This window comes from Rhinopithecus bieti, unplaced genomic scaffold (assembly GCF_001698545.2).
Source record: "Rhinopithecus bieti isolate Rb0 unplaced genomic scaffold, ASM169854v2 scaffold_2432, whole genome shotgun sequence".
Taxonomy (NCBI): domain Eukaryota; kingdom Metazoa; phylum Chordata; class Mammalia; order Primates; family Cercopithecidae; genus Rhinopithecus; species Rhinopithecus bieti.
The window spans coordinates 1,235,194-1,251,323 of NW_016804136.1; the positions used below are offsets into that span (position 1 = coordinate 1,235,194).

Here is a 16,130-nt window from a genome sequence, read left to right on the forward strand (position 1 = left end):
TCCTGCTATCTATGTCTTCTTCCTCTTTGGTTCTTACCTGACTCTCCTGGGGGTGTGTACTCTCCCTTGCCTCTACCTCTGAAACAAATACTCCATTGGCTCTGCTGGCAACCTCAGCTCCCTTTGGGTCTGACACAAAGTGATCCCTCTACCTGGGGTTTGACTTCTGGAGATCTGGGACTCATCACTTGGCTGAAGTTCTCTCAATGACAGGTTGAATGGAGGCCCAGGATCTTCCCAGACAGGGTGGCACCCAGGCAGCCAGACAGGAGAGCATGGCGCCTGGGCTTCTGTGAAGGCCTTTTCCCACGTAGAAGGGAAACAGTGGCCTCTTGCACTTTGTCTTTCAAAGCTCTGATAAACATGGGGTCATGTTTATGATAGAGGTTAAGAAAAGCAGGATTCAGTCATGTAAATACCGTGTGAGTTTAGCAATTGAGAAAGGTAGCAGGAGGGAGATGTATCAGCACATCTGGAGGGATCATCCTATGCTGGTACCATTGTGGAGATTTCTCTTCTCTCTCCCTTTCCCTTCCAGATTTTCTACCATTTCCAGGTCTTCTACAATGAACAAGTATTACTTTTTTTTATTTTTCTTTTTAATTTTCCTTTTTTCCTTTTTTTTTTTTTTTTTTTTTTTTTTTTTTTTTTTTTTTTTTTTTTTTTTTTTTTTGAGACAGAGTCTTGCTTTTGTTGTCTATTGCAGTGGTGCCCATAGCTCATTGCAGCCTTAACCTCCCAGGCTCAAGCGATCCTCCCACCTCAGCCTCCCCAGTAGCTGGGACTACAGGCGTGTGCCATCATGCCCGGCTAAAGGTGTTGCTTTTCTAAGAAAACATTTTTTTTGAAAGAAGTTTCATCTAAAAACTTGTAAATGATAATAAGAATGTTAATATTTAGATTAAAGCTTGGAAGGAAAAACATCCAAAAGTTCACTCTGCTTCTTTCTGGAATGTTACCTGACCCTCTAAACAGGGAACGCCCAGCTCAAGTAGTCTGTCTGTCCCTCTTGCCCTGTTTATTCTTCATGGCGTTGTGACAACCTGACATACTTCATGTCCATGGAATTGCCTCTTGTCTGCTTCCCCCACTGGCAGGTCAGCGGCACAGGAACAAGGGCCCTTCTGGTTGTGTTCACCTCCATAGCCCAGAGCAGACCTGGCAGTGAGAAGGAGCTCCGTCACACATTTGAATGAAGGAATAGACAGCTCGTGAGCAATTTCAATGTTCTTCTTATTTATGTATTTTGAGACAGGGTCTTACTCTGTTGCCCAGGCTAGAGTGCAGTGATGCGACCTTGGCTCAATGCAACTTCTACCTCCCAGGTTCAGGCAATTCTCGTGCCTCAGCCTCCCAAGTAACTAGAACCACAGGCACCCACCACCATGCCTGGCTAAGTTTTTTATTTTTGGTAGAGACGGTGCTTCACTATGTTGGCCAGGCTGGTCTTGAACTCCTGGCCTCAAGTGATCCATTCACCTTGGTCTCCCAAAGTGCTGGGATTACAGACATGAGCCACTGCGCCCATCCTTTATGTTATTGTTACTATATTTCTGAGTTTCCAGCTGTTTATCCAATAAACTTTCACTGCTTTCATAATCAGAAAAAAAGAATAAATATTATTTTTTCTCCATGAAAATAGCACAATGAAGCAAACTCTCAATTCTAACATTTGAGAATGAAGTTCTTTTCTATTGAAGTTAGCATTTATTTTTATTTATTTATTTTTTTGAGATGCAGTCTCACTCTGTCACCCAGGCTGGAGTACAGTGGCGTGATCTTGGTTCACTGTAACCTCTGCCTCCTGATTCAAGCCTTAACTTCCTGAGTAGTTGGGATTACAGGTCTGCGCCACCACGCCCAGCTAATTTTTGTATTTTTAGTAGAGACGGGGTTTCACTATGTTGGCCAGGCTGGTCTCGAACTCCTGACCTCAGACGATCCACCCGCCTTGGCCTCCCAAAGTGCTGGGATTACAGGGTGAGCCACTCGACCCATCCGATTATGGTCTTATTTGGAAATAGGGTCTTTGCTGGCTCCCGGTCACAAGGATCCCAAAGTGCTTGAGTGGCAACTATCACTTATAATTCAATGGGACCCTTGCTCTGTCTCATGGTGATAAGTGAGCCCCATTGGGGTACCAAGATCTCTGACTCTGTGGAGCCCAGAGTTGTGGGATGGGAAGCACGAGTTCACCCAGGGGGTCATTGGCAATGATGGCAAATGTGCCACTCTTACTTTTTTTCTTAAGAAACTCACAGTCTACACTCCTGCTTTTTTAACTCCTTTGTTCCTAGATCCATCTGTTCTTCCTACTGAGGTGGTAGCAACATACAAAGATTTCTGATTCAGTTAGCATTCTGTGCCCTGGAGGATGGTGCCGCCAAGCCAGCACTCCAACTCTGCACCAACAAGCCATTCCAAAACGCTAGTATGCCGGCAGCTTCTGATGGTGCGGCAGGTGAGACCACCAGTGATCTCAAGATCATGGCCCTACTTTGCTGTAAAGGGAATTCCCTGGTCAGATGCTGCATTAACTGTGCTTCCTCATCTTTTGTATTCTTGGTGTCCTGGCATTTGGGGCCTTGATCCTGCCTCTCTCAGGGCTAGCTGACTCCTAGAAATAGCAAACAACCTGCCTGCAAGCACATCCTTGATAAGAAAACCAACCAATCCGAGTCCACACCCCCAACCATGTCCTTTATCAAATTCTCACATATCAAACCAATATTCCCCCTGCCCTAAATCACCCCAGGGCCATGGACCACACAATTAGGGATTAGGGATCTTTTTTTTTTTTTTTTTTTTTTGAAATGGTGTCTTGCTCTTTTGCCCAGGCTGGAGTGCAGTGGCGTGATCTTGGCTCACTGCAAGCTCCGCTTCCTGGGTTTATGCCATTCTCCTGCCTTAGCCTCCTGAGTAGCTGGGACTACAGGCGCCCGCCACCACACCCGGCTAATTTTTTTATATTTTTAGTAGAGACGGGGTTTCACTGTGTTATCCAGGATGGTCTCGATCTCCTGACCTCGTGATCCGCCCGCCTCGGCCTCCCAAAGTGCTGGGATTACAGGCGTGAGCGACTGCGCTCGGCAGAGATCACTCTTTGTAGCCCAGAGTCTGCCGAAATTATTTCATCTATCCAATCCTGGACTCAGTATACCTACCCTGCCTTGTCTGTTGCTCTCTGCGAGAACCCCTGTAGAGGCTCTGGGCTGTGCTCTGCCCTCACCTCTCTTTTTCCTCCTGACCAATCCCAGTCCCTCCTCATGTGGCCTTGCATGGTGTGCTGTGCCTCCTGTTTCCAGGGATCTGTGAGGATAAACCTCCTTCTTCATTACAGGCATTTCCATGTTGGCATGTTTGGCCATATCTGGCTAATATAAATCCAGGGTACATTTGCGTAACAGATGCTCTGTTGTATGGGATGCCATGCCTGTGAATCAGGCATTCCAGAAGCCTTTAGATAGTAGTGCTGGTTGAGACCTTATGGGCAAGAAAGGCAAACCTATACCCAGAATAGATGGCTATTCTTGTGAGAAAAAACCTGCTGACCTTCTGGGATAGAAGGGTTCCTGTGTAGACAACTTGCCACCATGTGGCTGGTTGGTCTCTTTAAGAAGTAGCGCCATACCATAGGCTTAGTATGGATCTCTGTGCTGGCAGATTGGACATGCAGAGGCAGCAAGAGCTAGACTGACCTTGTTAAGTGAGAATTCATGCTGTTGGGCCCATACATAGCCTCGGTCATTGCCCATTGTGCTGGCACCGGGGTAGGCACTGACAAAGGCTGGCTACTGTCAACTGCCTGAGTCATTTTGTCCACTGAGGGCCTGGCCATTCCATGTGGATGCTTTCTTGGACCACGTCCAGTTCCAAATGTTTGGTTGTGTTCCTTAGAAAGCAGGCGTGAGACAGAGTGAGGCAGCAGACATTTGATTGAGGAGTAACACCTGTCAATGTAAGGAGTAAAGCAAGATTGAGCAGGGGGAGGCTCAGATGGCCATGCAAGTAAGACAAAATCTCTGCCAGCCCAGTGGGGTGACTCCAGGCAAAGACTGGTAAAGGCTAGGCCCTTGGACTGCCACCGTGCTCAGTTATGGGCTGGGGCTTGCTCCCAGAATAGGGTGACCTTGGCTCCAACACTGAGGCAGATCCCGACGAAGCCAACAGCTGGAGGCTGCCTGCCAACCACACTCCTTACAGTTGGGCAGCACATCTTTCCTCAAAGGAGGGTCTGGACAGGACATTTTCTTTGTTACCAGGGGCTCAGACTCATCAAGAATAAGGCCTAGGGTCACCCCACAGCTAGACCATGAGGGCTGACAGAGATGGGAGCTGAGGGCAGGGCAATTTACAAGGATTAGTGGAGGGAGCCAAGCACCAGTGGTGGACCTGAGGCCAGCAGCAGTGAATGAGGTCTCTATTTCATGCCCGTAACTTCCCTCTCCTACAGAGGCCCCCCCAGATCCCCGGGGGAGCTGCTCCCCACATGTGTCCACATGACTGTGGCATGTGGACTGTGGCACACACGGGTCTACTCTGCTCCATTCTCCTTTGAGAAAGTATTGCTGCCCAGCCACGAGGAGTGTGGTGAGTTGACAGCTTCAGCATCTGGGCTGGCGTTCAAGGTCAGCTGCAGCTTCTGAGCTGAGGTCATGCCCTTCTAGGGGTGGCCCCAGCCAGAGACTGAGCTTGATGATAAGGGCCTAGCTTCTTCTGCCTTATGAACAACTCTTCTAACAGAAAGCCTTGGATACCTTTGTTCCAGGGCTCCCATGAGGCTGGCCGAGCTTTGTCACATCTGTGCTGTGATCTGGCAGCTCCCTGCACCACCCACCTTTCCTCCACTTTCTTCTCACAGGCATTGCTTACCAATGAGGCTTGGGTAGTCCTGACTCTGTCTCAGCCTCTGCTTCTCAGAGAACTCAGCCGGCACAGTTTGCATGGCACAGTCCTCTCTGATCTCGGAGGACACCTGTCTACTTGTCTTTTTTTTTTTTTTTTTTTTTTTTTTTGAGACAGAGTCTCACTCTGTCGCCCAGGCTAGAGTGCAGGGGCGTGTTCTCAGCTCACTGCAACCTCCACCTCCTGGATTCAAGCAATTCTCCTGCCTCAGCTTCCTGATTAGCCAGGATTACAGGCATGCACCACCATGCCTGGCTACTTTTTGTATTTTTAGTAGAGATGGGGTTTCACCATGTTGGTCAGGCTGGTCTTGAATTCCTGACCTTGTGATCCACCTGCCTCAGCTTCCCAAGGTGCTGGGATTACAGGTGTGAGCCACTGCGCCCGGCCGGATGCCAATCTTAACAGCACACGCTTCCTACATGTTTGTGGTCTGACCTGCTGACCAGCTGAACGCCCAGCTTGGCTGGGTATGAGTATGTTCTTTCGAGTATGGGAACAGAATTCCAAGTATGTTCTGTAGAGTATGGGACCTGTGGGCCACTGGGTGGGAAATAAACAGGAGACGCCCAGGCCCCTGCAGCCAGAGGGCATGCTTGTGAGTTTGTGATTCTCAGCGACAGCTTTTTGGCTGGAGGACTTTGGCTGCCAGGTGTGGACTCTGCCGTGTGGACTCCATATGGGCCTGGCTGTCTCCACACCACATCCTCCCCTGCTTCCCTGAGGGTCAGATGAAGAAAGAGACACTTCTCGACTAGGTTCCAGGGACCAAGATAGCAAGTGGTCACAGAGCCCAGCACCTCCAAAACAGGAGCTGCACTCGGAGAGCAGCTGGTGCCCCCGGAGACCAACAGCAAGGGGCAGTGTTTCAGGAGTACTTGGGGCAGAAGAGCCCTTCCTGGTTCACTCCTCCATTAAGACTGAAAGTAGAGGGCTGGGCGCCGTGGCTCATGCCTGTAATCCCAGCACTTTGGGAGGCCAAGGCGGGTGGATCATCTGAGGTCAGGGGTTTGAGACCAGCCTGGCCAACATGACGAAACCTCATCTCTACTAAAAGTATGAAAATTAGCCAGGCGTAGTGGCACGTGCCTGTAATCCCAGCTACTCAGAAGGCTGAGACAGGAGAATCACTTGAACCCAGGAGGCAGAGGTTGCAGTGAGCTGAGATCATCCCATTGCACTCCAGCCTGGGGAACAAGAGTAAAACTCCGTCTCAAAAAAAAAAAAAAACGAAACTAGGGAGGGCAGGGAGGGACCCTTTTATCAGTGGCCTTTATGATTACAGAGGGGCTCCAGGGAGAAAGCCAAACAACCTTCCTCAGCCTCCCACAGGCAAAGCACGGAGTCACCCTTTCCCAGTGAGAGGAGTGAGGCTCACTCCCAATGACCTGCATCCTACCTGGCCATTGATTTTGTGTGTGTGTGTGTGTGTGTGTGTGTAGTTGGGGTGTCTCATTATGTTGCCCAGGCTGGTCTTGAACCCATGGCATCAAACAATCTTCCCACCTTAGCCTCTTGAAGTGTTGGGATTACAGCAGCAGCCACCATGCACAGTACTTTTTGTCACTTGTTCTATTAGGGGAAATCATGTGAAACCGCTATTTTATAAGTTGAAAACAGTGAAATACTGCCAATTTTGTATGTACTTAATATATAGAGTTGAGTTTAAGTTAGGAATAGGTATTCCCAGTTTAGGGTATCTATTTATGAACCTTTCCCGTAGCTGCCATTCCTGGAGCGCCTCCTACAGGTCAGCCACCAAATAGAGCACTTACCATGTGGATCTGATTCTAGTCTCACGGCAGCCTGGAGTATGCACAATTATTATCCCCATTTTACAGGTGAAGAAAGAGAGGCACAGAGAGACTAGGAACACACAGCTAGTGAGTGAGTGACAGAGGTGGGACGTAGACCGACATCTGTCTGAACTATGAACCCGTGTCTCTGACTCCGGTGCAGATTGCTCTCCCGGGGTCCTCTGTGCAGCCTCCCAGGGAGGGAGGTGGGAATGAGCACTGGAATTTGAGTTAAAGAACTTATTCAGGGCCAGGCACGGTGGCTTATGCCTGTAATCTAACACTTTGGGAGCTGAGGCTCCCAAAGTGCTCCCGAATGTCCCATCACAGGCTAAACATACACAGGGTTATAAAACTACTCAACGTAAGGAGAGGCTTAACTAAGCGAGAGGAATTAAGACGACACAGAGCTGAGGCAGGTGGATCACCTGAGGTCAGGAGTTCGAGACCAGCCTGGCCAACATTGTGAAACCCTGTCTCTACTAAAAATACAAAAATTAGCTGAGTGTGGTGGCAGGCGCCTATAATCCCAGCTACTTGGGAGGCTGAGACAGGAGAATCGGTTGAACCCAGGAGGCAGAGGTTGCAGTGAGCCAAGATCACACCACTGCACTCCAGCCCGGCAGATAGAGCGAGACTCTGTCTCAAAACAAAACCTATTCAGAGAGCTCTGGACTAAGTGGCCCCTATGTGACAGTCAGGGTCAAATATAGACATTTTGGCGTCTAAAGCAGATATAATTTGTGGGATCCTCTTTAGGAAAGATAATATGAAAAATCTTAGTTTTACACATTTTACACAAAACATATGTCCATAATGAACATTTTGCACATTTTGCTAAGACTGCTCCCTGGCTTTAGAAGGGACTTGTGCAAGGGAGGGGTCCTGAAGCTTAAGCTTCATTATCCAGGTTCTGACACCCAGAGGGTCCAGGGTCTGCTGGTCTATGTGCGTGTGTGTAAAATTAACTCCTTGTTGACCATGTCCTTGGCAAAGGGCACCGCTCCTTCCTCTCGTGGCCACCAGGTGGAGGCGCTCCCTTGAGAACTGTTTGCAGAGAAGCCTCACCCTCCCACTTCTCTTCAGCTCCCCGCTGTTACCCTGAGGGCAACCTCTGATCTGAGGGAAGAGTGGTCGCTGATGAGGCCTCATCTGCATCCTGTGGCCTCCCCTTACAAAGAATAACTCGCAGGGAAAGGAAAGTACAGCAGCTGGAGGGAGCATATGAATTCTACCTGTATTTACCTGTATTATACCAAGGTGGAAACTTTTGTTCCCCCAGGCATCCCTGACCTGATAGAAAATTCCACAAGTTAAAAGTAGGTAGGCTGGGTGTGGTGGCTCATGCCTGTAATCCTAGCACTTTGGGAGGCTACGGTAGGCAGATTGCTTGAGCCCAGGAGTTCAAGACCAGCCCAGGAAACATGGAGAAACCCCATCTCTACAAAAAAAAACAAAAACAAAAAAATTAGTAGGGTGTGGTGGTGCGTACCTGTAGTCCTAGCTACTAGGGAGGCCGAGGTGGGAGAATCGCCTGAGCCTGGGGAGGTTGAGGCTGCAGCGAGCCATGATTGTGCCACTGTACTCCAGCTTGGGCAACAGAGTGAGATCCTGTCTCAAAAAAAAAAAAAAAGAAAGAAAAAGTAACTAAATGTTTGGACTAGAAACATGTAAGGCCAGGCACAGTGGCTCACACCTGTAATCCCAGCACTTTGGGAGGCTGAGGAGGATAGATCACCTGAAGTTGGGAGTTCGAGACCAACCTGACCAACATGGAGAAACCCCGTCTCTACTAAAAATACAAAATTAGCCAGGCGTGGTGGTGCGTGTCTGTAATCCCAGCTACTCGGGAGGTTGAGGCAGGAGAATCGCTCGAACCTGGAAGGTGGAGGTTGCGGTGAGCCGAGATCGCGCCATTGCACTCCAGCCTGGACAACAAGAGTGAAACTCCATCTCAAAAATAAAATAAAATAAAATTTATCTGTAATTCAGATTTAAGAATAGAGGGCATGAAACTCTCATGTAGGTACATCTGGGTTCTGTGCTGTAGGTTTGGAGAGGAAGCTCCTGGGAGGGTCATGGCCCTGTACGTGGTCTCTCTCCTTGCAGCTGTGAGCTCCTGGAACTCAGGGACTGATCTTCATCTATTTGATACCCCTTTATCTAGCATACTGAGGTTCTTGGTGTTTCCAGAATGCATAAGAGAACAGAGGAAGAGGGGGATGGAAAATGAGAGGGAAGGAAGTGGTGAGATATAGACGGAAAGACTGACACTGATACAACTTATTCAAAAGAATTCTGGGCTGGGTGCGGTGACTCATGCCTGTAAACCCAGCACTTTGGGAGGCCGAGGTGGGCAGATCACAAGGTCAGGAGTTCAAGACCATCCTGCCCAACATGGTGAAACCCTGTCTCTACTAAAAATACAAAAATAAATAAATAAATAAAATTAGCCAGTCGTGGTGGCAGACACCTGTAATCCCAGCTACTCAGGAGGCTGAGGCAGGAGAATCACCTGAACCCAGGAGGTAGAGGTTGCAGTGAGCTGAGATCACACCACTGCACTCCGGCCTGGACGACACAGCAAGACTCCATCTTGAAAAATTACAAACAAAAAAGAATTCTGAGTGTCTACTCTTTGTAGGACTTTAGAAATAAAGAGAAGAAAGGGACATAAAGATAAACAAATGGATGTTCCTGCTGCCAGTTAATTCACTGTTTTGTGAAAAAGAAAGGTATATAAGTCACCAGGGTACTGGTTTAAAAACTAACAAAACAGAAAATGTGAAAGAAAATATAAGATCTATAGAGGATCATTAATCCTAGGACTCCAACACCTAATAGTAATTGTAGAAACTAGGAACAGAAACATATGGGGGAGGGAGGAATTTTCCAAATATAAAACAAGAAAACTTGCTAGAGCTAAAGAACATTTGATTTCCATCAAAGAATAATGAATGAAAAATAATTTCATTGATTGGGGTATTGGACCAAGCACGTGACACAGGCCTTCCTGGAGGGAAGTCCAGCCTCCTCGCCACCTGGAGTTTTTCTGGTTTTCCTAGAATCAAGCATGACTAGTACAAATATTGAGAACCCTACTTGACTCTTGTTCCTTTGTAGGTGACATGTTCGTGTATTTGTTTATATCTCTGGAATCTTGAACAGTCTCTGAAACCCCAGCGTGTTGAACATCCATGATGATGATGTGGGCGTGCCTGGGCAGAGTTATTTGTCGTTCATTATTCTTTGATGGAAGTCAAATGTTTTTTGGTTCTGGGAAGTTTTCTTGTTTTATATTTTGAAAATTCCTGCCCCTCCCCCCTATGTTTCTGTTCCTAGTTTCTGACATTACTATTAGTCAGGCGTTGGAGTCATGAATTGATCCTCTGTAGATCTTATCTTTTCTTTTACATTTTCTGTTTTGTTAGTTTCTAAAATCTATTTTCTCATCTACCAACCCTTCTATTTAAGTTATTTTTCAGTGATTGTATTTTTCACTTCCAAGAGCTCTAGGTTGCTTACTACATTTTCTTATTTTAGAGCTTTCTGTTCGTTTTTTTTTGTGCTTGTAATAGTTTCTCAAATTTTTCTGAAAATACTGTATGTAAAAAAGTGTGCAAAAATGAAGTTTTCTCTTGTTCCCAAGCTATCCTTGTTTTCTTTAGGGTCATTTTCCTGTTTCATTTTTTTTTCTCTCTCAGCTTTTATTTTAAAATGTTCAAACTCACATGTAAGTTGAAAGAAGAGTGCAATGGATACTTATACATCCTTTTCTGAATCATTATTAATATTTTGCCACATCTGCTTCCTTTCTCTCTGGTTTTTGTGGTGAATTGTTTGAAAACAACTGCAGACATCATGACATTTTACTCCTAAATATGTGTGCATTTCCTTTAAGAATAAGGACATTCTCCTGCAGGACCACAAGATTGTTATCACACCCCAAACACTTAACATGAATTGAAGAAATTTTTTCTGTTTCTTTTCTTTTTTTTTTTTTTTGAGACTGAGTTTCGCTCTTGTCGCCCAGGCTGGAGTGCAATGGCACGATCTTGGCTCACTGCAACCTCCACCTCCCAGATTCAAGCAATACTCCTGCCTCAGCCTCCTGAGTAGCTGGGATTATAGGCATGCGCCACCATGCCCAGCTAATTTTGTATTTTTAGTAGAGATGGGGTTTCTCCATGTTGGTCAGGCTGGTCTTGAATTCCCAACCTCAGATGATCTGCCCACCTCAGCCTCCCAAAGTGCTGGGATTACAGGCGTGAGCCTCTGCACCCGGCTGAAAAATATTTTCTAACATACAATTCATATTTAAGTTCCTCATTTGTGCCCACTGTTACTTTAACAGCATTTGTTTTGGACTCTGGAACCAATCAAGAGTCACATATTATAGTTAGTGATTATGTTTCCTTACTCTCTTTTAACCTAGAGCAGCCCCCTTCCCCTGCCTGTTACCAATATTTTGGTGGTTTTTTTATGTCATTTCTTTTCTGAAGAACTCAGGCTAGCTCTCTTGTGGAAATTTCTACACTCTGGATTTGTCTAATTTTGTAAAGCAGGTTCGGCATTTTTCTAAAGAACACTCCCTAATTTTAAGATGGCGTGACATCAGGAAGCAGGTGCTTCCTCGTGATTAGATTCCGCCTGTGCACTGTGAGCAGCAACATCACATGCATAAAGCCACATCCTTTTCAGGGCAGCACACTCAGGGACTTACATGTCCACCCGCTCTTCACGAGTGATGTTGATCGTGATTACCCAGTCAAAGTGCTGCCTGCTTTATCCACTTATTTTTCCCTTGCAACTAATAAGCCATTTGGGGGGAGAAATGTTAAGACTACGTAAATATTCTGCTCATCGTCAAACTTTGTCCTGTTGATTTATCTCCCATTTTCCTGACCTAGGCTTTATCCTGCTGGTTGTAAAATGATGATTTTCAAATTTAACCACTCCCTCTGCATTCATCAGCACTTTCTGGCTCTATGAGATGTTCTAGGCTCATCTTGTACTTTCCATATCCTAGTCCTAGAATAGCCACTTCTCCAAGAATCCCTGGTTCTTCGAAGTGGTTGCCTTTATTATTGGAGGATACTTTCACTGGATATTAAATAGGTTATAGGTTGGCAGTCCCCACTCAGCCTTTGGTACTTTGAAGATGTTGCTCCATTGTTTCTTGGTATTATTTATGAGGAGGTCAGTGTTTTGTTGTGGTTTCATTAAACTTTCTTTCTTTCTTTCTTTCTTTTTTTTTTTTTTTTGAGACAGTCTCACTCCAGTCCAGACTGGAGTGCAGAGGCACGATTTTGGCTCCCTGAAACCTCTACCTCCAGAGCTCAAGGAATCCTCCTACCCCAATTAGCCTCCTGAGTAGCTGGGACTATAGGCACGTGCCACCAGGCCCAGCTAATTTTTGTATCTTTTGTAGAGACAGGGTTTCACCATGTTGCCTGCTCTCAAGCTCCTGGACTCAAGTGATCCACCTGCCTCAGCCTCCCAAAATGCTGGAATTATAGGTGAGCCACAGCACCCTGTCCTAAACATTTTTTTCATTCAATGTTTCATTTTTCTCTGACCGCTTTTACAATTGTTTTACTTATCTTTGGGTTTTAGTATTTGAGCTTCTTGGATCTGTGAGGTGATATTTTTTCACTGTATTTCTTCAAATACACTTTTTTTTTTCTTGCCACAGTGTCTCACCTCCTGTACTGGGACTTCAGTTACATACACGTTAGACTGCTTAATGTTGTCCCACAGGTCACCAAGGCTCTTTCACTTCTTCTCAATCTTTTTGTTTCTCTCTGAGATTCACTTTGGATAGTTCTGTTGCTTTCCCTTCAAATTCATGGACATTTTTTCCTGCAGTGTTTGATCTGCCCTTAAACTCATTCAGTAAATTTTTCACTTCTGATACTGTATTTTCCAATTCTAGAATATCCATTTTGTCCTTTTCCATAGTTTCCATTTATCTAATCAGTTTCCCCATTTGTTTACTATATTCAGCTTTTCCATTTAAGTCCTTAAACATATTTAAACATATTTATAATGGATGTTTTAAGATCTGCGTCTGTTAATTCCAACATCTCTAACATTTCTTGGTTTGTTTTCCTCAGCCTTTTTTTTTTTTTTCCTGGTTGTGGGTTACATTTTACTGTTACTTCACCTCTTCAGTGATTTTTTTTTAATTGGAAATGTTACATTGTAGATGCTGTATTGTTGGAATTATGTGGTTTTCCTTTAAAAGGTGTTGGGGTTTATTTTAGCAGGCAATTTACTGGTAGATCAGCTTGTTTTTTGTTTTGTTTTGTTTTGTTTTGTTTGTTTTTAGGCTTGTTTTAAACTATGTTAGAGCCAATTTAGATTATTCTTTTCTTTTACTAGGAATAATCTTAGGAGAGAGTAGCTCTATTCCTTGAGACATGGACTTTCTGAAGGTTTGACCAAATTCTGTACTGCTCAGCTACTCTGGCTAGTTGGAACTCCCAGTCGTGTGAGACCTCTGTGCAGCTCCCGGCTCCCTAATATTTGTTCTCTACCGTGCCTTGCACATGAATGCAGAAACGAGTCCGCATTCTCAGTCGAGTATTTAGCTCAAGACTTAAGGGGACTCCTATGTCGATTTCCGGAGCTCCTTCTCTGTGCAACTCTCTTTTCAGTATCCTGCCCCACAACTTTCAGCTGCCTCAGAAGGCTTGCAATCAAATGTCTGCCTTCTCAGCTCAGTGAGCCCACCGTGCTCTACTTGGGCTCTGCCTTTCTGTACTGTCATCTAGAACATGGATCTCACATGGATTTCTCTTTTCACAGGGATCACGGTTCTGCACTACCTGTTGCCCAATATCTGAAAAAAAACTTTATTTCTACATGTCATCTAGTTTTAATTGTTTCTAATGGCAAGAAGGCTAGTCCAGTACTAGTCTATCATGTCTAGAACTGTTAAGAAATTTTAAATGCCAACTACTGTACAACTTTTGAAAAAGCACACTTTTCGAATTTCTTATTTCTTCCGTTAGCTTTGGTAAATTTTATTAGAAAGTTGCCTAATGTATCCAAAGTGCAAACTATACTGGTATAAAGTTGTTTATAATATCCTCTTATTATCTCTAAATGTTTGTAGGATATGTAGTGGTTTCCTGTTTCTTACTCCTGACATTGCTCTTAGGTGTATATGTATTTTTTTTTCTTTTTTTCTTGATCAGTGTTACCAAGAGCTTACTAATCTTTTCATTGAATATATGGCTTTATTTGTTCTTCTTCCTCCTCCTCCTCTTCTTCTTCTTTTTCTTCCTCCTCCTCCTCCTCCCCCTCTTATTCTTATTCTTCTTCCTCTTATTCTTATTCCATGGATTTCTGCTCTTGTATGTATTTTCTATTTTCTCTCTTGTACAGCTATTCTGTTAGTAGTTTTTGAGTTGGAAACTTAGATGACTGGTTTTTAGCCTTTCTTCTTTCCTAGTATATGCATTCCAGGCTCTACATTCCCCTCGAAATGCTGCTTTAGCTGAATTATGTAAGTTTTGGTATGTTATATCTTCATTATCATTCAGTTTGAAATATTTTACAATTTTTGATGTATTTCTTCTTTGACCCATAGATTATTTAAAAGCATATTGCTTAATTTCCAGGCAATTGGAAACATTCTAATTATCTTTTTGTTATGGATTTTTAAAGCTTAATCCACTATAGTTAGAAAATATGGGCCGGGCGCGGTGGCTTAAGCCTGTAATCCCAGCACTTTGGGAGGCCGAGACGGGCGGATCATGAGGTCAGGAGATCGAGACCATCCGGCTAACTCGGTGAAACCCCGTCTCTACTAAAAATTACAAAAAACTAGCCGGGAGAGGTGGTGGGCGCCTATAGTCCCAGCTACTCGGGATGCTGAGGCAGGAGAATGGCGTGAACCCGGGAGGCGGAGCTTGCTGTGAGCTGAGATCTGGCCACTGGACTCCAGCCTGGGCGACAGAGCGAGACTCCATCTCAAAAAAAAAAAAAAAAAAAAAAAAAAAAAAAAAAAAAAAAAAAAAATTGCTCTGAATGATTTAAATCTTTTGAAATATGTTGGAGAATCTGTTATGGCCTAGCACGTGGTCAGTGTCAATAAATTTTACATGTTCACTTGAAAAACTACAATATGTATTTTGTCACTGTTGAGTGTAATGCTGTATATATTTCAGCTGGGTCAAGTTTGTTTGTTTCCCTTCTTTTCCTCTATGAAGAAAAGTATATAAGCCTGAAGATCTTATTGGGTTATTGGGTAATAATTCTACAATTCCCCTCTCGTGAGTATTAAATAATTTTATGCCTTTTCTTTTTTTAATCTGTGTATTGTCAGTTACACAGCAACTGGCAAACCTTCAGAGAGTAAGGGGAAGCTTTCCTTTCTCTCCTACAAGTAACACTAAAGAACCAATTTGTAAAGTTCACATAATTTTTATTGTTACCTTTTAAATGGTTTACGGATTATTCTCAGAAAATCTTTTAATGTATCTCCGTGACATTTTATAATACAGCACAAACAAACAAAAATGCTAATTGTATGTATATTATAAAGTTTTACCGTCATTTCTAAATTAAAAAGTATTAAATTGAGATTGAAACCATCTTTGCAGAATTATGACAGTGAAGCAGTTTCATTGCCTAGCGTGAATACCTGGGGTTTGTCATCTTTTGTTAAGAAAATTTAGGACATGGACACACACAAGGAGTTTAGGAGCGGAGGTTTAATAGGCAGAAGAAAGAGAAAGAACAGCTCTCTCTCTAATGAGAGACAGGGGCTTCGGGAAGGCAAAGACAACCGGGTCAAGTTTATAAGTGTGTTGTTCATACTTTTATATCATTATCAGTTTTTTTGTGTGTATACCTTTTCTATCAAGATGTTAAGAGAGAAGTATTACAATTTTCCTCTATGACTGTGAATTTGTCTTTTTCTCCTGTAGTTCTGCCTAGTTTTCTTTATATATTTTAAAGCAATGTTATTGGCTACATATAGATTTTCGACTGTTATGTCTTCCTATTCAATTGGCCACTTTATCATTGTGAAATGAACTTATTTATTTCTACTACAGCTTCATGGCTTAATGTCTACAGTGCTTAACATTAGTATCACTACCTTTGTGTAAGCTTTTATGTGGAATATAATATTTCCATCCTTTTGCTTTCAACCATCTGTGTCCTTCTATTTAGTGTGTGTCTTTTGTAAGCAATACTTAAATTTTTTTTTTTTTTTTTTTTTTTTTTGTTTTGAGACAGAGTCTTGCACTGTTGCCCGGCATAGAGTGCAGTGACGCAATCTTGGTTCACTGCAGCCTCCGCTTCCTGCATTCAAGTGATACTCCTGCTCAGCTTCCCAAGTAGCTAGGATTACAGGTGCTCGCCACCACGCCCAGCTAATTTTTTTTTTTTTTTTTTTTTTTTTTTTTTTTTTTT

At 44.0% G+C, this 16,130-nt stretch overlaps 1 protein-coding gene across 1 annotated transcript in view; it reads left to right on the plus strand.

The window, feature by feature from the left end:
* Positions 1-7,745, plus strand: part of LINC02054 (long intergenic non-protein coding RNA 2054) — a 30,646-nt gene extending 22,901 nt beyond the window's left edge. Inside the window, exon 5 of the mRNA XM_017865704.1 lies at positions 7,612-7,745. Coding sequence (XP_017721193.1) covers positions 7,612-7,745 — 134 coding nt within the window. The remainder of the gene's footprint in view (positions 1-7,611) is intronic.
* Positions 7,746-16,130: the final 8,385 nt, after the last annotated feature.